The sequence below is a fragment of the Equus przewalskii genome, chromosome 13, assembly GCF_037783145.1.
Source record: "Equus przewalskii isolate Varuska chromosome 13, EquPr2, whole genome shotgun sequence".
NCBI classification, from domain to species: Eukaryota; Metazoa; Chordata; class Mammalia; order Perissodactyla; family Equidae; genus Equus; species Equus przewalskii.
Genome location: NC_091843.1, coordinates 39,006,730 through 39,030,676, shown reverse-complemented (window position 1 = coordinate 39,030,676; position 23,947 = coordinate 39,006,730). Strand labels below are relative to the sequence as shown.

The 23,947-nt window shown below is 36.0% G+C and overlaps 1 protein-coding gene across 2 annotated transcripts in view; it reads left to right on the top strand.

Annotated features, from left to right (window-relative positions):
• The window catches only part of SMAD5 (SMAD family member 5), a 46,535-nt gene extending 22,588 nt beyond the window's left edge, over positions 1 to 23,947 (top strand). For both annotated transcript variants that reach the window (XM_008525411.2, XM_070569332.1), the window contains 5 exons: positions 5,474 to 5,725; positions 7,287 to 7,406; positions 15,567 to 15,788; positions 17,153 to 17,409; positions 18,870 to 23,947. In XM_008525411.2, the coding sequence (XP_008523633.1) occupies positions 5,474 to 5,725; positions 7,287 to 7,406; positions 15,567 to 15,788; positions 17,153 to 17,409; positions 18,870 to 19,013 (995 nt within the window). In that variant the 3' untranslated portion in view covers positions 19,014 to 23,947. The remainder of the gene's footprint in view (positions 1 to 5,473; positions 5,726 to 7,286; positions 7,407 to 15,566; positions 15,789 to 17,152; positions 17,410 to 18,869) is intronic.

Below are 23,947 nucleotides of genomic sequence, written 5' to 3'. Positions count from 1 at the left end.
TCTCAGTCCTCATCTTACTTGCCCTCTCAGCATCATTTGATATAGGTGCTCTCCTTCCCTCTCACTCAAACCTTTTTCTTTATTGGCTTCTGAAACACTACACTCCCCTGGTTTTCTTACCTCCCTGGCTCTTTTGCTTAGTCCCTTTGTTGGCTTATTTTCCTGTTTTCACGGGACTCAGCCCCTGGACCTTTTCTCCATCTATATTTTCCTCTATGTGTTCTTATGCTTTCACATGCTTTAAAACCATGTATAAGCTCATGCTCAGATTTTGAACTCCAGAGTCAACTTCTTTGAGTTTTAGGCTTCTGTATCCAGTTGCCTACATGACAGTTCCACTTGAAAGTCTAATAAACATATCAGATTTAATATGTCTAAATAGGACTTTTAATTTTTTTTCCCACTAAGTCATTTTTTCTCTAGTTTTCCCTATTGAAGTAAATGGCACCAGCATTCATGTAGTTGCTACCTAGAAGTCATCTTTTCTTTCTGTCTCTCAAGTCGTGTATTTGAGCTATGAGCAAATGCTGTTTGCTGTGCTTTCAAAATATATTTTGATAATATCACCTTTCACCATCTCTAACACCACTGCTCTAGTACAGACCATTATTGTCTTTCACCTTAAGTAGTCTCATTGGTCTCTGCCTCTTTTCTTCCCCCTAACCCATTCTGTTTTCTACCCAGCAGCCAGACTGATCTTTAAAAAATATATTTCAGATCATGTCAGTTTCAAGATACTTTAAAGGCTTTCTGTCACTCTTTGAACAGATTTCTGTAAGACCCTACATGACCTATCCTCAAATTTCCTCTGTTCTTGGACTTGCCATGTTCTTCCTGGATCTAGGCTTTTTTTCTTGCTGTTTCTTCTAGTTAGAATACTCTCCCCCCAGGATCTTTTTATGGCACATTTTTTCACTCCATTCAATCCTTGCTCAGATACCTCCATTATTACTTGACTATGTTAGATATTTATTTTGTTACTGACTCATGAGAGCAGGACCTTCTCTGTCTTATTCTGTACTACATCCCCAGTGCCTAGAATATTGCTATTACCTGGCACTTAGTAGGTAGTACTCAGTAAATATTTTTTTGTAATGAATGAATTGTATAAGCTGAGATACTAGCTGAGTGCATTACTTATCTATTGCTGCATAACAGATTACCACAAGCTAAGTGGCTTAGCACACATTTATTGTCTCACAGCTTCTGTGGGTCAGGAGTCCAGGCATGGCCTAATTGGATCCTTTGCAAGGCTATAATCAAGGTGTTGGTCAGGGCTTGGTCTCATCTGAGGCTCAACTGGGGGAAGATCTGCTTCCCAGCTCATGTGATTATTGACAGGATTCAGTTCCTTGCAAGCTTTTGGACTTTTGCTGGTTGTTGGCTGGAGGCTGCCTTTATTTGCTTGCCACATGGCCTTCTTCATAGGTAGCTCACATTCATTCATTCATGGCAGCTTACTTCTTCAAAGCCAGTAAGAAAGAGAGTGTCTTCTTGCTAGAAGGGCATTACGTCCTTATGGAATGTCATCATGTACATCCTGTCACCTTTGCTATATTCTGTTGGTTAGAAGCAAGTCACAAATAATACACTCAGAGAGAGAGGGGATTATGTAAGGGTGAATAGCCAGAGACTGAGTCATGGTGGCCACCTTAAAGTGTATCTGCTGTGCTGGATTTCACATGGAGATAATAAAAGCCCAGTACAGTAAAAAGTCTCTGAAAACAACATTGGATGTGGATACTAGCAGAAAGAACAGCAGTGATGGTGCCGTCAAGGGAAAGTTCAGTTTAAGGGGCTTTAGAGCTGCCAGCTGGTATTTGAAGTGATTCTCGATTTCTTACTGTGTTGTCCAAGGAGAGCTGTTGCCTGAAGGAATTCATGAGGAAAGGAAGATATGAGGATTTAATAGAGAAGTATAGTCAGAAAAACTCCCAAACTTGATATTTTCTAGGAATTGCTGGAAAGTCTAGGAATCTTAGGGTGTGACTGATAATCAGCCAGTACAAATGTCTTGGTTTTTGTAATCCATTTTTCTCACCTATGATTCATTCTATAGAAAAGACTGGGGCATAGCTCTGATATGCTTCAGCAAGTTAATCTAGCAGCTATGGTTGCTAGACACAGGATGGATCACTTTATAGTATTCGTATTAATAAAGTGGTAGTAATAGTAACAGGATAGTAATAGTAATGAACATTTTTTGAGCACTTATGAACTAGGCAGTTTTCTGACCTTATGAGGTTATTTCTTCAAAGGGTTAGAAAATGGGACTAACATTTTTCAAGCCTATAAGTTTACTAGTAAGTTTAGAAATAAGGAAGCCAAGACTTCAAAGGCAAGTAACTTATACAAAATCACATAGCTAAAATATAGTGCAGTCAGAAGTATTACAAAAAGATAAAAAAGATGGAAGATAGTTGGAGAGCGATAAGAGAAAAATAGAGGGGCAACCCAGATGGTCCAGTATTTAATAGGCAGTAGTGTCTCGTGGTTAAGACTGGGTTCTAGAATCAGACTTTCTGGATTTGAATCCTGATTTTGCCAGTACTACCATTGTGACCACAGGCAAGTTACTTAACCTTTCTGTGACTTAGTTTCCTCATCTGTAAAAATGCAAATAATAAATACCTACCTCACGGGTTTGTTATAAGGGTTAGATGAGTTAATGCATGAAAAATGCTTAGTTAAAATGTTAACTGGCTCAGAATAAGTTTCAAATTAAATATCATTCTAGTAAAACAGAGCATAGGGGAAAATGGCAGAGAGAAAATTATCAAAGAAATACTACTAGAACAATTTCCAGAACTGAAAATTGAGAGGCCTAGTGACTGAGTAACCGGAACAAAGGATATAAAAAGACCCACACGTGAAATTTTAGTATATTGTGGATAAAAAGAAGATTCTGGAAGCTCCCAGAGAGAAAAGACAAGAAACGTACAAAGGACTGGAACTGAGAATGTTGGATTTCTCAATGTGATTCTGGATCCTAGAAGAAAATGAAACAGTGTCCCCGAAATTTAGATAAAGTTATCTATTCTGGAATTTGCGTGCAGACAAACAAAATACAAGATAGTTTTATATAGGCGAGGACTCAGAATTTATCTTCCTTACATCCTTTCTTAGGAAGCTAATAGAGTATGAAGTCCAGGAAATGCGATCCAACAGGAGAGAAGAGAAGGGAAGCCTAAGGACTTCAGATTTGTAGGAGACTTAAGTAGCAATCAGTCTAGATCATAGCGAAAGGATGGAGGATCTAGGAGAAGAATGGAATCAATACATAGTTATTTGTGGCATCTGGAAGCTGGTATTGATAGGAATTTGACAGATCTGTTGGATTTCTGGAAATATTTGTGGTACATACTTAAGATTAAGCAAATGAAGGAACAAAGCAATAATTAATAAAAGCGCTTTCAAGAAAAAATATAATCATAGTAAATAGTTGGCTCAGCAGTGAATAATATTTTTATATATAATATAAACACTGGGTATTGATTTAACCAAAATTCTTTTTTTTGTTTGTTTGTTTTTTTTTTTTGGAGGAAGATTAGCCCTCAGCTAACTACTGCCAGTTCTCCTCTTTTTGCTGAGGAAGCCTGGCTCTGAGCTAACATCCGTGCCCATCTTCCTCTAGTTTATACGTGGGACGCCTACCACAGCATGGCTGCCAAGCAGTGCCATGTCCTCACCCAGGATCCGAACCAGCGAACCCCGGGCCGCCGAGAAGCGGAACGTGCAAACTTAACCACTGCGCCACCGGGCCGGCCCCTAACCAAAATTCTTTATGGAACTTTATTGTGGGGAAGAGGAATGAGAGTGGGATAGAATGATATAAGACAGCTACTTCATTTCCCATAACAGCAAGTCTAGAAATAACATCTTGACAAATCCACAATAGCAATATAAGTGTATTACTTAGCAATGCACAAAGTAAACGTTAAGAGAAATGGCTGAGAGTTTAAATTGTTGTCTCTGAGCAGTAGGGGCGAGGCTTAGAAATTGCTGTTTTTGTTATAATCTCTTATAGCATCTGTCTTTTTAAATTATCCATGTATAATTTTGGGTGAAAATAAAATAATTTCTAAAAAAAAGTTTATGGATAATAGTCAAGTAAGAAAGAAGTCAATGATTTTAGCTCTGCTTCTTAAAAAAAGAGTAAAGAAATCCTTGCTGGATTGAATTTCTAAGTAGTTATTTCAGTAAGTCTTTCGATTGCTAGCCAGCTAAACATAGAAATTCTTACTGTCTAATGCCCTACCCTCTGATGGCAGCTGGGAGTCCCGTCATTCTGTGAGGGGAACAGCAGTTGGTAATACACAGTAGAACGAAACAATCAGATGTTAACCACATAATTACAACACTAATTCAGTAAAATGAAAAGAGACCAAAAATCAGTACAAATATTGCCTTTCAGAGCCTCTGATTCCTCAGGTACATCCCTGCTTCAGGGAGGCGAAGTATGACCTAGTTAACTTGAAAACAGATTGCTTTTGTTGCTGCTGAATGATGTCAAAGTAAGATTTTTTGGAAGTGAAATTACGTTAACAAATATGCGAAAATTGTTAAAGAGATGAATTGGTACAGTAGAGTTTAGAGAAATCAGGTTTGTTTCTATTTCTATAGGGAAAGGTAGTCCAATATTTGTATGTGATTGATCACTTGGGTCTTCAGAGAAAGTGAATGCTTGATTAAAGTTAATCTTTTAAAAAAATATCTCAATATGTGTAGACTTTGTTGTATATATTTTCATTATGGTCATGTTTAGAAAACTGATGTTGAATGGAAGGCTTCTATCTAGGAAATATTTTGCAGTAGGGAAACTGTTTTCAGTAGGGAAAGCTTTACTGAAGAACATAAAATGTGAGATCCCTCAAACTAAGAAAGATGAAATGTTCAAAATTGGAGACATGGAGGCATTCAGGAGGTCTGCGTAGCTGACCTCAGCTTCACTCTCTACTCTTACCTCCTAGGTGAGTGCTTAGGCCACCGCACTGTCTTTTCTTACCACCTTCCTGGGGTCTCCCCATCTCTTCCTCTGCTCTCCCCACCCCTAGCATTCCCATGTGAAATTCTCCTGCTTCTTTAAGGTCCTATCAGTTGTTGTCTTTTCCACAGTATTTTGTTTGATTCCTTGCTAGCTGGAAGGGCTCATCTTTGTTAAATTCTCAATGCAATTAAATTCTCTGTATTATGATTGTTTTGAAATATGCTTTATCTCCTGTTGAACAGGAGTAGTATCTTTTCTGGATTTTCTGTCTTCCAGAGTACCCTGTACAGGCTAAGTACTTAGAGTTTTTGGTTTAGTTATTATGTAAATAATAGATTCAAGGTTCTACAAAGCAGACCTTCCTAAAAGTAAATTGTTTTAATAGATTCACAGTCTTACCCGAATCCTTTCTCTCTGCCCCTTAATGTGTATGGGATATTTGCGTTAGTCCTTGCTGACAGATGACTTTTGATTTTTGTGTTTCAGTCTTACCTCCGGTGTTAGTGCCTCGTCATAATGAATTCAATCCACAGCACAGCCTTCTGGTTCAGTTTAGAAACCTGAGCCACAATGAACCACACATGCCACAAAATGCAACGTTTCCAGATTCTTTCCACCAGCCCAACAACACTCCTTTCCCCTTATCTCCGAATAGCCCCTACCCCCCTTCCCCTGCTAGCAGCACGTATCCCAACTCCCCAGCAAGTTCTGGACCAGGAAGTCCATTTCAGCTCCCAGGTAAGGATTTGTTTTATGGATACAAAAAAATAATCCCTGAGAATCAGCAGTTACTCTTATACTGCTAGCCCTCTGGGTGAACTGTTGTATGCCAGGAGCCAGCTACTTTTGACTCTCTACTCTTTGGATATTGTTTGGTTTCCAGAAGGCTTTTGGTTTTTATTTTGCCAACTACCATATGTTTAAAAATGGATGTAGCTATATTTGACTTAAATATTTTCATATAATTTATAATACTAAGTACCATTTATTGAGTCCCTCTATATAACTGATATTGTGATGGAAGATATTGCATTAAAGTTAATCTTTCAGAACAACCATGTGAGATAGGTATTATTTCCGTTTTATAGATGGAAAAATAAATTGATATTAACTTCAAGAGTTTAAATACCTTGCCTAAGATTGCACAGCTAATAAGTGGGAGTTCAGACCCAGGTTTCTCTGACTCTAAAGTCTGTGCTTTTTTAACTTTAGCACATTGCTTGTCGAATCATTTTAGACTTTGGAATGTTAAGAATGAACCCCAGTTATCTTTAATTAGATGACTGGTGAACTAGTTTGCCTGGAGAAAGATTGTAAGTAGATTTTATAAATTTCCAAAGTTTTGTTAATGGCCTGTCATGTATGGACACATCACGTCACTCTTGTCAAGAAATATTTGAATGCCTGTTGCAGATGGAGTCTTACGTTAAGTGTATTCTTTATAGTTTCTCTCCTGCAGCAAAATTTCAATTGATACAGTTTTTTTTTAATAGAAATTGAGAACCAGTTGTTTAACTTAGTATTAGGTGTTCAAAAACTAATTTTCATACTTTGTCGTAGATTCAGTGCTGATTGTAGCTCTGTCTCAAAATATGTCTTGTACAAACTAGACCTTGGAGTGAAAGAAATTATATTGAGTATTTATAGTTACTGAGACAAAGAAGTATAGTTGTAGCTTTTGCACAAAGGTTTTCAGCCATGAGTGTTGGAACTCAAAAGCTTTTCTAGTTAACATGCAGTTTTCTGAAAGAATTCACTAGCTTTTTAATAGGGCAGAACAGCTATTTTAGGATGTTGCAAAAGAATTAGACAACTGCTGTTAGTGTTGATGGCAAATTTTGAAGCAATGTAGTTTTATTTTCTAGTTTTAAGTAGCAACATACGGTATGTGACGATCTTGATAATTTAAAAGTGTCTCTGTAGATACCCAAACTAGGATAATCTTTGTCCTTCAGATTGATTTGCAGTAGTTGCAATTTCTCAAGCATATGATTCTAAGCAAATAAAGGCAAAATTCTTGACCTTCATTTCTATTTTAGTGAATTTTAGCACTAATCTTACATCACGGATTGGACCAAATACATGTGGACTTGTAATAGGTTTTCAGTAGCTAAGGGTGTGCTGTCTTTTCTCCTTTTCCCTTGCCCTAAGATAGCATTCTACATTTTTGTGTGCCTCTAATGTTCAGTGACGAACCCTGCTGGTAATCTTAGGAATTTTTAATACTTTTAGAATAACTTGGAGCAGGAAGATGATTTTAACTATTGTTTTGGGACTTGCCTCATTTTCTTCCTTTTAGCTGATACTCCTCCTCCTGCCTATATGCCACCAGATGATCAGATGGGTCAAGATAATTCCCAGCCCATGGATACAAGCAATAATATGATTCCTCAGATTATGCCCAGTATATCCAGTAGAGGTAAGAGAAATACTCACTATATTTATTTTCTTATTGTTGTTATTTTGTTTTTTAATTTCTTGGCCACTTTTTAAAAACAACTTTATTGAGGTATAATTTATATACAATAAAATGTATCCATTTTAAGTGTGTGTATGATTCAGTGACTTTTAGTAAATGTATAGTTTTATACCATCACTGCACTCTAGTTTTAGAACATTTCCATAACTCTTTAAAATTTTCCCTTGTGCCTAATTTGCAGTCTATTCCGGCTCTTATCCCCAGCTCCAGGACCCTCTAATCTGTTTTTTATATCTATAGATTTGCTTTTTCTGAACATTTCATGTAAATAGAATCACATAATGTGTAGTCTCTTCCATTTGGCTTTTTTCATTTAGCATAACGTCTTCAAGGCTCATCCGTGTTGTAGCATGTATCAGTAGTTTGTTCCTTTTTATGGCTGAACAGTATTCCATTGTATGGATTTTGTTTATCCATCACCAGTTTATGGACATGTGAATTGTTTCCAGTTTATGGCTAGTGTAAACAGTGTTGTTACATTTGATATATAAATGCTGAATATTTGCATGTAAGTCTTTGTGTGGATGTTTTTATTGTTCTTCAGTAGATACATAAGGTGGAATTTCTGAATCACATGGTAAGTTTTAACTATTTAAGGAAAACTACCAAACTTCTCCAAAGTGGCAATACCGTTTTACATTCTTAAAAGTAACATGAAGATTTCCGGTTTATCCATATCCTCCTAACACTTGTTACTGTCTTTTTTATTATAGTCATTATAGTGTATATGAAGTGCTAACTCATTGTGGTTTTAATTTGCATTTCCCTAATGAGTAATGATGTTGAACGTTTTTTACATACCTCTTAGCCATTTGTATATCTTCTTTGGTGAAATGTTTATTTAAAATCTTTTGCCCATTTTTTAATTGGGTCGCTTGTCTTATTATTGAGTTGTGAGAATTCTTTAAATATTCTAGATAGAGGTCCTTTACCAGATATATGATTTGCAAATATTTTCTCTCCATCTGTGGATTGTCTTTTCATTTTCTTAATGGTGTCTTTTGAAGCACAAAAATTTTTAATTTTGATGAAGTCCAGTTTATCAATTCTTTCTTTCCTGGATCATGCTTTTGGTGCTGCATGTAAGAAATCTTTGTCTATCCCAAGGTCATGAAAACTTTTCTCCCGTGTTTTCTTCTAGAACTTCTATAGCTTTAGCTCTCATATTTGGGTCTCTGATTCATTTTGAGTTAAGCTTTTTGTATGGTAAAGGACTAAATTCCTCTTTGTTCATGTAGATATCCTGTTGATTCTAGCACTGTTTGTTGAAGAGAGTATCATTTCACCATTGAATTGCCTTGGCATTGTTTTCAGAAATCGGTTGACTTAAGTCGATGAGTGTATTTCAGGACTCTCAGTTTTGTTCATTGATCTGTATATGTATATCTCTACCTCCTTGTTTTGATTACTAAAGCTTTATAATAAGTTTTGAAAATGAGAAGTGTTTAGTTCTCCATCGTTTTCTTTTTCAGAATTGTTTGGCTACTCTGTGTTCTTTGCATTTACATGTCATTTTAGTATCAGTTTGTCAAGTTCTGCCCCCACCAAAACCGCTCCTTGGATTTTGATAGAGGTCACGTTGACTTTCTAAATTCATTTGGGGAGATTTGCTGTCATCTTCTAGTGCACGAGTGTTGAATGTCTTTCCGTTTATTTAGATCTTCTCAGTTTTCAGTATACAAGTCTTTTACTTCTGCTTCTGTTTTTAAATTTATTCCCAAGCGAATGGGATTTTTTAAAATTTCATGTTTGGATTCTTCCTTATTAGTATATAGAAATACAATTGACTTTTGTATGTTAATCTTGTAATCTGCTACCTTGCTGAACTCATTTATTAGTTCTGGTAGTAGGTTTTGTGTGTGTGTATATAGATTCCTTAGGGCCTTCTAAATACAGGAGCATGTTGTTTATGAATTAAAAAACAGTATTATTTTTTTCCTATCCAATCTGCATGCCTTTAACTTCTCTCTCTTATTATTAAAGGGCATATATGAAAAACCCACAGCTATCATCATTCTTAATAGTAAGAGACTGAATTGCTTTGTCCCTACAGTTAGGAACAAGATAAGGATGTCTCCTCTTGCTGTTTCTATTCACCATTATTCTGGAGGGTCTAGTCAGTAAACTACTAGGTCTCTTCTATTCCTAGTTTGTTGAAAATTTTTATCATGAATGAGTGTTGGGTTTTTTCAAAAGCTTTTTCTCCATCTGTCATGTAGGGTAGTTTTGTTCTTTTTTCTAGTAATAAGGTGTATTGCATGGACTTATTTTCTGATGTTAAACCAGCCTTATATTCCTAGGTTAAATCTCACACGGTCATGGTGTATACCTTTTTTATATATTGCTGGATTAGGTTTACTAATATTTTGTTGAGTATTTTTGCTTATATATTCGTGAGGGATATTGGTCTCTAGTTTTCTTGTGATGTCTTTGTTTGGCATTGGAATCAGGGTAATAATAGTCTCACAGAGTGAATTGGGAAGTATTTCCTTCTATTTTTGAAGGAATTTGTGAAGTGCTGGTATTATTCTTGAAATATTTGATAAAATTTACCAGTGAACCCATTTGAGCTTGGACTTTTCTTTGTAAATACAGATTCAGTTTTCTTTAGTTATTATAGTGATTGGTCTATTGAGAGTCTCTGGTTTTTCTTGAGTCAGTTTTGGTAATTTGTGTCTTTCCAGAGGTTTGTCCATTTTATCTAAATGGTCTAATTTGTTGGCATAAAATTTATCATAGTACCCTTTATAATCTTTCTAATTTCTATAGGAGTTGGTAGTGATGTCTTCATTCCTGAATTTGGTAATTTGTGTCGTTTTGTTCTTGATAGGATTTAACTAAAGGATTGTCAGTTTTGTTCATCTTTTGAAAGAATCAACTTTTCTCTTTTTCACTGATTTCCACTCTAATCTCTATTATTTCCTCTATTCTGCTTGCTTTGGGTTTAGTTTGCTTTTCTTTTTATAGTTTCTTAAGGTGGAATGTTAGGTTATCGATTTGAGTTATTTCTTCCCTTTTTGACATAAATAGTCAAAACAGTTTCCCTCTAACTACACCTTTCGTTGCATCCCATAAATTTTGGTATGTTTTGTTTTCATTTTTATTATGTTAAAATATTTTAAAATTTCCCTTGTGATTTCTTCTTTTACCCTTGGATTATTTAGTAGCATGTTAATCTATTTCCAGATATTTCAGAATTTCCTGAATTTCTTTCTGTGAAGTTGTATCTCATTGTGATTTTAAAGCCAGTTTGTTTTGAGACCTTAAACTCCTTAGTTTGTCACAAGTTAGCAGAAGTAAGGTACTGCCATTTTAGACATTTCTTATAAGAATGGTGTATTTGTGTGTTCTGCATGTTTGTGATGGTACCGAGTGACTGTAGTCACACTATGTTTTCCCAGGAGCCCGACATTCCTAAGAACAATTAAATTTTAGGCCCCCTAATAGTTTTGTTAATGTTTGAATAATATCTTTGCTTTTTCAAAATCTAGAATTTATTGAGGATGTTTTCATACTAATTTCATTTACAGCAAAATATGTCAGAGTGTGAATTTCTAGATTTTAATTCCTACATCTTTATTTATTGGCTTTGCAATGTAGGGTAGCTTTTTAAATTTCTAAGCCTAACTTTCCCCATTTGTAAAATAAATAGAGATAATATTTATACAGGAATTATTAGTATGTTGATTGAATTAGACAATATATGTAATGCTCTTGGCATACACCATCAGGTAATACCCAGTAAGTGGTATTATCGTCCTCTTTCTGAAAATATAGACTATATTTACCCCCCAATCATTTTCCTTTTCTTCTTCTGAGTCTCAGAGATCAGAGTGCAGTTTAGTAGAACGTTAGATGTTCCTTGGAGTATCATTTGTCTCAGCCAAAGAACTGAGTCATTTTCGAGGCACTTGGCACTCATCTTCTCACCTTCATAGATGTCTTTTTTCACCAAACTTTCTTCTCATCTCAGTCATATTTTGTGTTTTTTTCTCTTTTTTCTTTGACAGAGAGGTGACAAAAGGAAAATCAAAGTTAAACTGCAGTGCCTTGAATCCCTGGTTAACAATATGTGCTTTGCCTTGAGCAAAGGCAAAGCTTTCCTCTCCTTTTTATCCTGACCAACATTGTCTTTTTAGTTTTGCTTAGCATTTTTTCCCCTACAAGCTTCTGCTCATTCTTGGCTCTTGTTTTCCTGACACTATGCTTGTAACTTCCTGCTACTCATTTGTATGTCTTTGGTTATGGGCCCCTCCTTGTTCCATCTTTTGTATAAACTTCTTTAAAATCTGAGCTTTTAGGACTCCTCTCTATGGGTCCACAGTGGTTTCTTTCTCTCTGTTCCTCCTCATCTGAATTCTTTGCAGTTGAGTAATTAGAATTGAGCTTTAAAAGTTAACTAATTCTTTTGCATTGCCTACATAGGCCACATGACCACTCTTTAAGTTTTTGTCAGACGTTTTTTTGTCCCTGCCTTTCTTGAAAGAAAATTGAGGGTCTGTAACTTCTCTGCCTGATTTCAGCTCCAAGAAAGACACCCTACTAGCACTGGATAAAGAACTTCCGTGTGTCCCTCTCATCCATTGAGTCCATTATGAGTTGCTGACTTTTTCTGGCACTTAACATGTAAATGCGTATACCACCTTTTACTTTTACGTAAAGGTAATGCTCATTTGGTTGTGTCTTTCTTTCTTTCCTTTGTTTCTTTGTTTTTAATAAGACTTTATTTTTCAGATGAGTTTTAGGTTCAAAGCAAATTTGAGTGGAAAGCACAGAGAGTTCCCACATACCTCCTGCCCCTACACACGCACAGTCTCCTCTGCTACCAGCACTTGCACCAGAGTGGTACATATATTACATTTGATGAACCTACGTTGACACATCATTATCACCCTTGATCCGTAGTTTATGTTAGGATTCATTCTTCGTATTTTATGTTCTGTGGGTTGTAATGAGTAATAATATGTGTCCACCAGTATAGTGTTATAGAAAATAGTTTCATTGCCCTAAAAATCCTTATACCCTGCTTATTCATTGCTTCCTCCCTCCTAACTCCTGGCAACCACTGATCTTTTTAGTCTCCATGGTTTTGCCTTTTCCAGAATGTCGTATAATTGGAATCATACAGTATGTAGCCTTTTCAGATTGTCTTCTTTCACTTAGCAATATGCATTTAAGTTTCCTCCATGTCTTTTCATGGCTCAATAGCTCATTTCTTTTTGGTGGTGAATAATGTTCTGTTGTCTGGATGTGCCACAGTTTATTTATCCATTCACCTACTGAAGGACATCTTGGTTGCTTCCAAGTTTTGGCAATTACGAATAGAGCTGCTATAAACATCTTTATGCAGGTTTTTGTGAGAACGTAAGTTTTCAGCTCCTTTGGGTAAATACTAAGGAGCACGTTTACTGGATTGTAAAGTAAGAGTATGTTTAGCTTTGTAAGAAATTGCCGAACGGTCTCAAAATGGCTGCACTGTTTTACATTCTCACCAGCATTGAATGAGAGTTCCTCTTGTTCCACATCCTTACCAGCACTTAGTGTTGTCAGTGGCCTTTCTGGTGGGTGTGTAGTGGTATCTGATTGCTATTTTAATTTGCATTTCCCTGATGACATACTATGTGGAGAATCTTTTTATATGCTTATTTCCCATCTGTATATCTTCTTCAGTGAAGTGTCTCTTCATGTCTTTGACCCATTTTTTAATTAGGTTGTTCATTTTCTTGTTGAGTTTTAAGAGCTCTTTGTGTGTTTTGGATAACAGTCCATTATCAAATATGTCTTATGCAAATATTTTCCCCCAGTCTGTGGCTTATCTTCTCCTTCTCTTGACAGTGTCTTTTATAAAGCAAAAGTTCTAAATTTTTAATTAAGTCTAGCTTATCAAGTATGTCTTTCATGGATTGTGCCTTGGTGTTGTATCTAAAAAGTCATCACCCTATTCAAGGTCATCTAGATTTTCTCCTATGTTATCTTCTAGAAGCTTTATAGTTTTGTGTTTTACATTTAGGTCTATGAACCATTTTGAGGTAGTTTTTGTGAAGGGTGTAAGGTCTGTGTCTAGATTCATTTTTTTCCATGTGAATTTAGTTATTCTTGTACCATTTGTCGAAAAGACTATCTTTCCTCCATTATTGCCTTTGTTCCTTCAATAAAGATCAGTTAGCTGTACTTATGTAGGTCTATTTCTGGGCTCTCTATTCTGTTCCTCTGATCGTTTGTCTGTTCTTTCACCAGTACCATGCACTGTTGGTTCCTGTAGCTTTATAGTAAGTGTTTGTCGGGTAGTGTCAGTCTTCCAATTTTGTTCTTCAATATTGTGTTGGCTATTCTGAATCTTTGGCCTCTCTATATAAACTTTAAAATCAGTTTGTCAATATCCACAAAATGATTTTCTGGGATTTTGATTGAGATTGCATTGAATCTACAGATCATGTTGGGAAGAATTGACATCTTGACAATATTGAGGCTTCCTGTCCTAGAACATGAAATATCTCTCAACTGATTTAGTTCTTATTTGATTTCTTTCATTAGTTTTATAGTTTCCTCTTAAAGATCTTGTACCTATTTTGTTTGACTTTTACTTAAGCGTTTCATTTTTTGAGTACTATTATAAATGGTAATAAGTTTTTAATTTTAAATTCCACTTGTTCATTGCTGGTATATAGGAAAGTGATTGACTTTTGTATATTAATCCTGCATCCTGCAACCTTGCTATAATTGCTTACTAGTTCCAGGAGGGTTTTTTTGGTCGATCCTTTCAGATTTTCTGTATAGACTATCATGTAGTTGGTGAACAAAGAGTTTTATTTCTTCCTTCCCAATCTTTATACCTTTTATTTTCTTTTCTTGTCTTACTGCGTTAGCTAGGACTTCCAGTTTGATGTTGGAAAGGATTGGTGAGATCATCCTTGCCTTGTTACTAGTCTTAGCGGGAAAGCTTCTCATTTCTCACCATTAAGTATGATGTTAGCTATAGGTTTTGTGTAAATGTTCTTTATCAAGTTATAGAAGTTTCCTTCTACAGTAGTCCCCCTTTGTCCACAGGGGATATGTTCCAAGACCCCTAGTAGATCCCTGAAGTTGTGGATAGTACCAAAACCTGTATATGCTGTTTTTTCCTATACATAGATATGTATGATAAAGTTTAATTTCTAAGTTAGGTACAGTAGGAGATTAACAACAATGACTAATAATAAAATAGAACAATTATAACGGTATACTGTAATAAAAGTTACCATAGATCTTAGCAACCTCAGCACACGATTTTTTCTTTTTCTTTCCTTATTAAATTGAGAACTTTCACCTTTTCACTTAAAGGAAGCTCTTTACAGTTTCTCTTTGACTTATCTGAATTGCTAACATCACTACTCTCGTGCTTTGGGGCTATTATTAAGTAAAATAAAGGTTACTGAACACAAGCACTGTGATATCACAACAGTCAATCTGATAACCCAGACATGGCTACTAAGTGACTCAAGGAGGGGTAGTGTATACAGCATGGATACGCTAGACAAAGGGATGATTCACGTCCCAGGAAGGATAGAGTGGGATAGGGTGAGATTGTTCATCACGCTACTCAGGACGGTGTGCAATTTAAAACTTATGAATTGTTTATTTCTGGAACTTTCCATTTAATATTTGTGGACCACGGTTGACCACAGATAACTAAAACCATGAAAAGTGAAACTGTAGATAAGGGTGGTCTACTGTATTCTTAGTTTCCTGAGAGTCCCACTCAGTTTTTTAGTTCAAATTTTTATTTAGAATAATTGTATAGATACTGGTATAGTTAAATCTTTCAAGTTGCTGAACCAGAGGTTTGTCATCTCAAATTTAAACCTGGATTAAATTCTGCTAGCAAAACAATTTAAAATGTGATGGTGCCTATCTTTGTGTTTGTATCATTTTTTTAATTGTCATTTTCAAGGCATTTCTGTTTGTTTTTTGGATACAGACTTAAAGCCAGGAAAATGTGAAATATCTGAAATTTTTTGTGTGTGCATAGTTGCTTGGGTTAGGTTGAAGGGAAACGCATAAAGAACTTGGAGTTTCTGATACTCATTCATTAAACCTTTTTTATTTGTGGTTTGTTCACAGATGTTCAGCCTGTTGCCTATGAAGAGCCCAAACATTGGTGTTCAATTGTCTACTATGAATTAAACAATCGTGTTGGGGAAGCTTTTCATGCATCTTCTACTAGTGTGTTAGTAGATGGATTCACAGACCCTTCAAATAACAAAAGTAGATTCTGCTTGGGGTTGTTGTCAAATGTTAATCGTAATTCGACAATTGAAAACACCAGGCGACATATTGGAAAAGGTAATTTTGTCATTTCCCTACGTTCGGTTGAAGTCAGTCATTTGTTCTGCTTGCTGTGTGCCGTGCCTTGTATGAGGTGCTGGAATGTACGAAGAAGCCTAAGGCATGGCCTCTGCCCTCGCGTTGGCAGGTGTTTGAGTGTATTAAGTAAAGACATAATCAGTCCTCTTTTCTTTATGCTGCTTATTAGTTTCTCTTCATAGTACTTAGGATGTGAAATCATCCTACTTTTATGTTTGTTTTTTGAGTGTCTTCCTGACTGGATTATAAGCTTTACAGAAATTTGTCCAGGTTACAATAATATCTTCAGCAGCTAGAACAGTGCCTGGCTCATAGTAAATATACAGTAGTAAATATACAATATTTGTGGAATGTATGAATGCTGGTGAAGGATTAGAATCCCGTAATTATAATATTTGTGGAGTATTTTGGGTTGAGATGATTGTCAGAACTTCTCTTACGTTGGCGGAGCAGGGTTACAGATAGGAAAGCCAGTTTGAATGACATAAGTCTTCAGGGGCTTCACCACCACCTCTCCCACCTTTCAAACTCAGGTAACAAGGTTTTATTTACAATTCATCCTGCAAGAAAGTTGTCACATCAAACAAGGAACTTTTTACACTGCAATGAATTATAAGATTCTCCTGCAGCAGGTGGTCAGGAAGGAAGCCTATCCTGTGTAGAGTGTATTACCTGTCCCTTAAGAAGTTTTGTCTGTACCACCTGCTGCTTTTTTGCTTCTTTGATTTGAGAAAGTCTTAGTCCAAATTAGGAACAAAAGGTAAATAACTGTATTTGTGATATGCTTTCTTATAGAAGAGGTTCAGAAAAGTGCTATGGCCAAAAATAAGTTGAAAAGAGTTTCCAATCTCTCTTGACTTTACTGCCAACTTGCCATGACTGTTTAGGCAAAATGCCTCACTTCTGCGCATTGATTTTCCCACTACAGTAGAATAAGAGAAATCTACTTGGTGAATTCTTAAATTCTGGAATCAATTTTCCCTCTTTTCCCAGTATACAGTTCTAGGACACTTTCTTCCGTGGGCAATTTTTATTTGCTCAGAAATAAAACGTAGTTTTTAATATAACAGCGTGATACAAGTCTGTGACTCACATGTGTGCAGAGAGGTACTTTTGTACAAGGATGGTCTTTTTAGCACTGTTTGCATTAGTGAAAAGTTAGGCAGGCATTAACCTCTCCATTATCCTTGGCAGTGGAAGGCCATCTAGTGGTAGCTTCTACCTAAAGACTGTTGGGAGTTTGCCATAGAGGAATGGGTATTCTTGGTTGCACCTCACACCGCCTCTTTGGTTTCATTATACTGCTTTGTTAAGTTGACTCTCATGATGCCTGTCTTCTTAAGGTGTTCATCTGTACTATGTTGGCGGAGAGGTGTATGCAGAGTGCCTCAGTGACAGCAGCATATTTGTACAGAGTAGGAACTGCAACTTTCATCACGGCTTCCATCCTACCACTGTGTGTAAGATTCCCAGCAGCTGCAGCCTCAAAATTTTTAACAATCAAGAATTTGCTCAGCTTCTGGCTCAGTCTGTCAACCATGGGTTTGAGGCAGTATATGAGCTCACCAAAATGTGTACCATTCGAATGAGTTTTGTCAAGGTGAGTGGGTTGTGACCTGTAGCTTAATTTGAGTCACTGTAAATATGTTTATTATGTGTCTATAGGATATAATTTTTAAAAGTCTTTGTTAAATGAAGGGCGGTAGTTACTTTTGACCTGATGTAATAGACTTTTAAATGAAATTCTTGAATTTATAACTTTAACCAGCATGATAGGTCTAAGATTTTATTTTATAATCCAGACATTATAAAATGCATGGTATTGATGTTAATTTTGATATTGAATAGGGGCTGAATTTATAAAGAATTTCAGTTAAAGACTGAATTGCTAGAAAGTATTTAATATTAAAATTGCTTTTTAAGTTCTTTAGCAGTTTTCATTATTATATCCCATTAAAGTGACTTAAAGAATCTTCAGAATACTAAAATTATTTTCCTGTAGCCAAGCTCTGTTATTAAGGGTTTGCAAAAAGTTCAAAGAATTTTTCAAATTTATCATTTACTCTTGGCCTGATTTTATTGGCATTCCAAAGATGATGGTTTATGAGCAAAATTTGGAAATAATTTTAGTGATATATTTAAGCAACCTGTATTACATCCACTTAGTCCTTGAGGATTTAGCCAAAGAAGAGCAACTGTCAAATGCTGTGTGTGGCTTTTTTCTTTCTGGCATTCGGTCCCACAGGCCAGTGTTTCCTTGCTGCTTTCCTATAGGTCTGTTATGTGCTTTAGCTTGTCACTAGCCTTGAAGGCATTTCCCCCTCTTCTGTAGAAGTGGGACTTTTCATGACTGGTAATCTCTACTCCTCCATCCCCTCCCCACTTCCCCTGGCCTGATTTTCCTGGACCAGACTACAGTAAGTAGTAAAGCAGAGAGCTTGATAAATCCATGCAAATAAAAGTACAAAAATTAAATTTTAATCTTTGTCTGGAGTCTTAGGCTAAAGTGTTCCAGCTCAGTTCACCCCAGTAATTTCCTATCTTAGTGGATAATTGATACATGGTTGCCACTTCAATTACACTTGCATACATTGATCACATCTACACTGCCTTATCTGATATTAAAAAAGAACAAACCTGAATACCAAAAACTTTTTGGTAACAAAATCTGTTGTGAATTTCCGTGAGGCTATTTATGGGTTTCATTTATCCCGTTAAGTGAGACTGCGTCTCCCTGCAGAAATGCTGTTTTAATTGTGAGATATTGCACTATATCAACTTTCTAAAATTCAAAAAAGAATTCTGAAACATAGCTTGCTCCAAGGGTTTCTGTTAAGGGGATTATATGATTAAAAACTTCATATATCTTTCAATAATGCAGCTTTTGTGTTATTTTTAATTCCATGGTGAATGCTAAGATTGGTTTTGTGATCATTTTTTCCTTTAAGTACATTCTACATGTCTCTACTATTAAAGTATCTTTTTGTTAGTAAGTTAAAGTTAGTTTAGACTAGTTGACTGTTTAAAGAGGGATTTGCTGATATCTGTTCATTTTCACAGGGCTGGGGAGCAGAATATCACCGGCAGGATGTTACCAGCACCCCCTGTTGGATTGAGATTCATCTTCATGGGCCTCTTCAGTGGCTAGATAAAGTCCTCACTCAGATGGGCTCCCCTCTGAACCCCATATCTTCTGTTTCATAGTGCAGAAGTATTCTTTTCAATTATATTACTAGTGGACTTGTTTTAATTTTAGAGAAACTTTCAGTACAGATACTGTGAGCTTACATGGAAAACAGATATTACAGCTTATTTTTTTTCTACATAATTGTGACCAATACATTTGTATCTTGTGATGAATCTACATTTGTTTGTATTCTTGTTCATGTGATTAACTCTCAAAAGTGTTGTGAACGATGCAGAGTAAGTATGACGCCCCAGTTCAAAAGTTTGGCATTGATTTTAAACTGGAACATACTTGGCCTTGTTGTCCCAGCAGTTTTCTTATTTGTTAAATTTTTTTGAAAAAGTGATGCATCGCATGATGAAGAATTATAATAATGTCAGAGGATACACCGTGAAAAGGCTTCCTTCTGCTCTTGGTCCTCCAGAAGCTGTGCTTTTACCAGTTTCTTTGTCCCACCAACTTTAAAAAAGTGTAATTCGTTGTTTTGTAAAAGCGTATGCTAGGGGCTTAAAAGAAACTATAAAAAAATATGTTTTATTTGAAGGAACACTATGCACTGCTCTAACAAGTAGTGTTCAGTAAAAGCAAAGTGATAGTTTTCTAGGTGACATCATAAAATTTACATTTAATACAGCTAAATGTTTGTCAGTGTATTGTGACTTTACTCATTATATCTTTTGTAAAACATTTCCTTTTTTAAAAAAAAATTACTGCAAACATCGGCTCTCCAGTAGATGTCATTTACTTAGAATCTGTCATCAGTGCTACTCTATAGCTAGTGGCAGTGCGTGCACGGCCTTGTTCAGCTCGGTTTGCTGCTTTTGGCCAGTGTTGCAGGAACTCTAATTTTGGCATGCATTAATCTTTTATTTTGCACTTTGATGGGTGACAGTTTTTAGTATAACCTTTTGTGAAACACACTTAAGTGACTTGGACTTAGATGCTCATCCTTACTTGGTACCCCTTTTGTATTAACAAACACTGCAATTTATAGATTACAGTTGTAGGAAGTTATGCTTTTTCTAGCTTTTGTTGTATTTTCAACCTAGGTTATAAGACTTATTCTGTAGCTCCAACTTAAGGTGCCTTTTTAATTCCCTACAGTTTTATGGATGTTATTAATGTTGGAAAATCATGTACTTAATCCCATTGCTCTTACTTTCATCAGTCTCCCCATACAGGGACCTGTGTACTGTAGCCGTAGGAGCCTCTTAGTCTGGCCCCAAGGATGAGGCTGCTGGTCTGATACTTAAATGAATCAGTGGTTGTTAAGATAGCTGATTTTAAACATTCACATATTAAAGAATGCAGACTGTTCTCTCAGTTACCATGCATGCTCTGTCTCCATTTTTTTTTTTTTAGCACCTAAATGGATGCTAGTCTCCCAAAACACAGTCCTCAGAGAGGAAAGGCATGAAAACTCTAAAATATCCATTTAATCAGTTATGCTTTTAAAGGCTTCGGGTAAAGGACTCCTAACCCCTTTTTGTAGGGAGCAGTCAAATGGACATTTAGTATGGCGTGAGAGCAAAGACATTATTTTGAGAAAAATGACCTAATTTACCTATCAGAAGCAGCCTATTTTCTGGTGCCTTTTGAAAGTATATGGAGCCTTGTCAATCTTCTGTTTAAAGTGTTAGTTTGGCTTGACTTTCTACTTTGCCCTTTCTGCTTTTATGAGGAAAAAATGCATTTTTTTGAGGAGAGGAGAATGCTGTTCCTTTTGTTTTTGTGACATAATTTATTGCTTTTACAAAGTGCAGCCAGTGGGTGGCTCTCCTTCTTTCAGATGGAGCGGCGTATGTGTTTTAGCCACAGTCCTTGGCTGGGTGAAAGGGAACTTGCTGACAGTCACCTGAGCCTTAAACATAAGTTTTACATGATGTGTTCTCAGTCTTCCAGAATTGTGTCAGCCTTGTGAAAGAGGATTATTTGCTTACTGATAGAACTTAGATATTTACATCATTCTTTTACTTACTAGGTTCATGGTACAATCTTTGGAACAGATTTGTGGAAAAAACCACACAGGTTGAATGACAGATATGTGTCATCAACTCAGTGGGCTTGAACTGGTGGAAACCATTGAATTGTTTTATTGACACTTTCAATTGAGTTAATTAAAAATTGTTTTTATTCATGCTACAGCCTTCAGAGTTAGCGGGATTTTGTGTGATTGGCCTTTTCTGTGTTTTCTCTAAGGAGCTGTCGCTCGTGAATGGCAGTACTGAAGCTGTTAACTGTTAAGAGTCTCATGGAGAAGTATAAGCCTGTTGTGTTTCCTAAAAGTTGTTAACTCCACACCCCTGGATTTTAAATGAAAACTTTATTCAGTCTAGCTGCTTCTGTAATTCCTGAGGATGCCCAATATCCATGGCTGGGAAATAAAAATTGCCAGTAAGGTAAAAACAAGAAAAAACTAAGTAAAATTCTGACTAATGAAAAGAAAGCACCTCTGAAAGAAACTATTTCAGAAAATTATGGTTTTAAGTTTCTATTTAATCTCCTGAATGGTTTATAGTCAAATTTATGAAAACATCAACACCACTAGAGTAATCATGTTTTTAGCATGTACAACGTATTAATATATACCAGCTGGAAAGACGGAATCTGGGAATAATAAAATTACAACCACTTTGATAAATGCAGAAGTAGGAATAGGATAAAAATTAATGTCAGTAATGAATAAAGGACAAAAAGATGTTGATTGGGGGGAAAAACCAGAATTTGAGGTGCATTTGACTAACATCTCTACCATAATAGATATTACAGTCTGGTTGGTATTGCCTGGCTTAAGCTATGGAATGTAAAGTAGCAGGCATGTTATTGATCAACTGAAGCCAGCATTGTTTCCTTAGGGAAAATTTGAGTAAGATCTCAATCAAAATGTCAAATATATATACCAATATATATCATTTTCCACATTTTATTGCTGTATAAGAAAACTGTGTTAATAGAATTGGCTGGGTTTCTGAGGCGAAATCCACGATAAGATTACTAGATAGTTCAATAAGCTGCACTAATAGTACAAAAGGAGGATGTAGCTGTTGTATACTTTCCATAACATTTGAGAGTAAGACATCCTTTTAGGATGTAAAATGATGAATAAGTATTCAGATCTGAAATCTGTTGTGAAGATAAGAACTGGGGCTCCCGTTATGCAAACTTTGGTAATACCTGAAAGTGCCTGTGGGAAACCATTCCCCTGTAACAGTGTTCTGTGCAAGGGGTAAGTTTATACAAAAAATAAGATCCTCCCAATAGCAGAGAAGCTCTACAAAGTTTGCTAGTACCTGTTTAAGTGCTGTGCTTCTAGTGCAGAGAGCATCTGATGTACCAGTTGGTATCCATTTCTTTATACTTTTTCTAGTTGTTTGCTTAATATTGCTTTGGGTCATTATGACTTTCCCACTTAAAATAATATATTAATACCTTGTGTACTTCCTGAAGAAGGAAGAATCTTTTGATAATTATTGAATTTAACTTCCAGTGACTAAATTTTGGACCTATTAACTTATAAGAGGGTCAGAGCCCTTTTTTGTCCTATTAGTTAAATCCTCTCAGTCTATTGGGTAGGAACATAATTGTGTGTCCTCATTATACCCATCAGCTAGATAAGCAAGGATCTTTTAAGGTAGTAGTAACCTTGTGCTTTTAGAAGTGTTGGTGATTTTTATGAGAGGGAGTTTTCCTGAGTGTCGGTTTATGGGTGGTCTCCTCAGATACTAACTAGGGCAGCTTTTTGGGGGGTAATCTCAGGTTTGATGCCTGTTTCCACCAGAGTGTCATCGTTTTTCTCATTGATACAGGTGGGATTCTGGGGAAGTTTTCTTCTCCCAGAGGATGCGTGTATGGAAAGTGAGAATTCAAGGCATTTGTTCTGCATAAACAATTCTGCCTACTGGGCGGAAACTTGGACAGTTTTTTGGAGTTCACTGAATTGCAGTTTAGCATGTCCTAATTACAAGAGGCAACAGTATTAATCAAGCCTTTGTTATATTGGATTATTCATAATAGAAGCTTCTCTTCTAAAATAGAACTATGTTATAATTGAAGTGTTACCCTAAAATTGGATGGTTTACAAAAACCAATGAGAGAGATTTTACATATCCATTTGTTTTTGAAGTAAGAGCTTTTATGGTATAATGTTCGCTGGTAGCAGTTGCTGTAAAACAAGGGTGAGTTGTTTTGTTGAAAAGATCCAGTCTTAGGGAAAGATTCGTCTGTCATTCATGGCAGAGTGAAAAAAGTTTATGTGGTTCTTGTCCAAATGATTCTGTTCTTAAAATCATCATAAAGCATTATCTTTTAAGGATTTATTTGAAGATGCTATTTTTATAAAGTTGAGGAGTTTGTGTACAGGTAGATTTCCCCATTAATAGGTAGTGTCTTTGTAATACTAGCTGGTGTTAGCCGTAACGAGACTCCAGTGAGGCCGTACAGTCCCAAGTGCTTTGTGAAGAAGCATCTTTTAGAGTCAGCTTTTCCCTCCTCACACCATAGGAGGTGATGGGCTTTGATTGATTCGTAAAGTATTTTGACACAGGGACTCTTGAAAATAATAATTGGGCGAGTGATTTTGTTCTTAACCTGATTAGTTAAAGTTGCTTTTTGAAAATCTCATTTTAAAATTGGATAGGATTGTAATCATGAAAACTGGATATTTGTATATACCTGCCCATGTTCTCTTAAAAAGTATTTCATACACAGATGATAACGACCAAACCAATGGCTGCACTATAAGTCTGCTTCTTGCTTGTACTTGTTCTGCTTCTGTTTATGTTGTAGAAAATGAAATTCTAGCAACATGCTTCAATTCTGTTATCTTTTTGATACTTATAAAAATGTATTAGATTTTACTATATTGTGCTTTTCAAAGCCATAACTCTTAAGAACTTTGTTTTTGCATTTGTTTGCTAATACTTTATTTTAATAAACCTCAAAACCTGCTAAA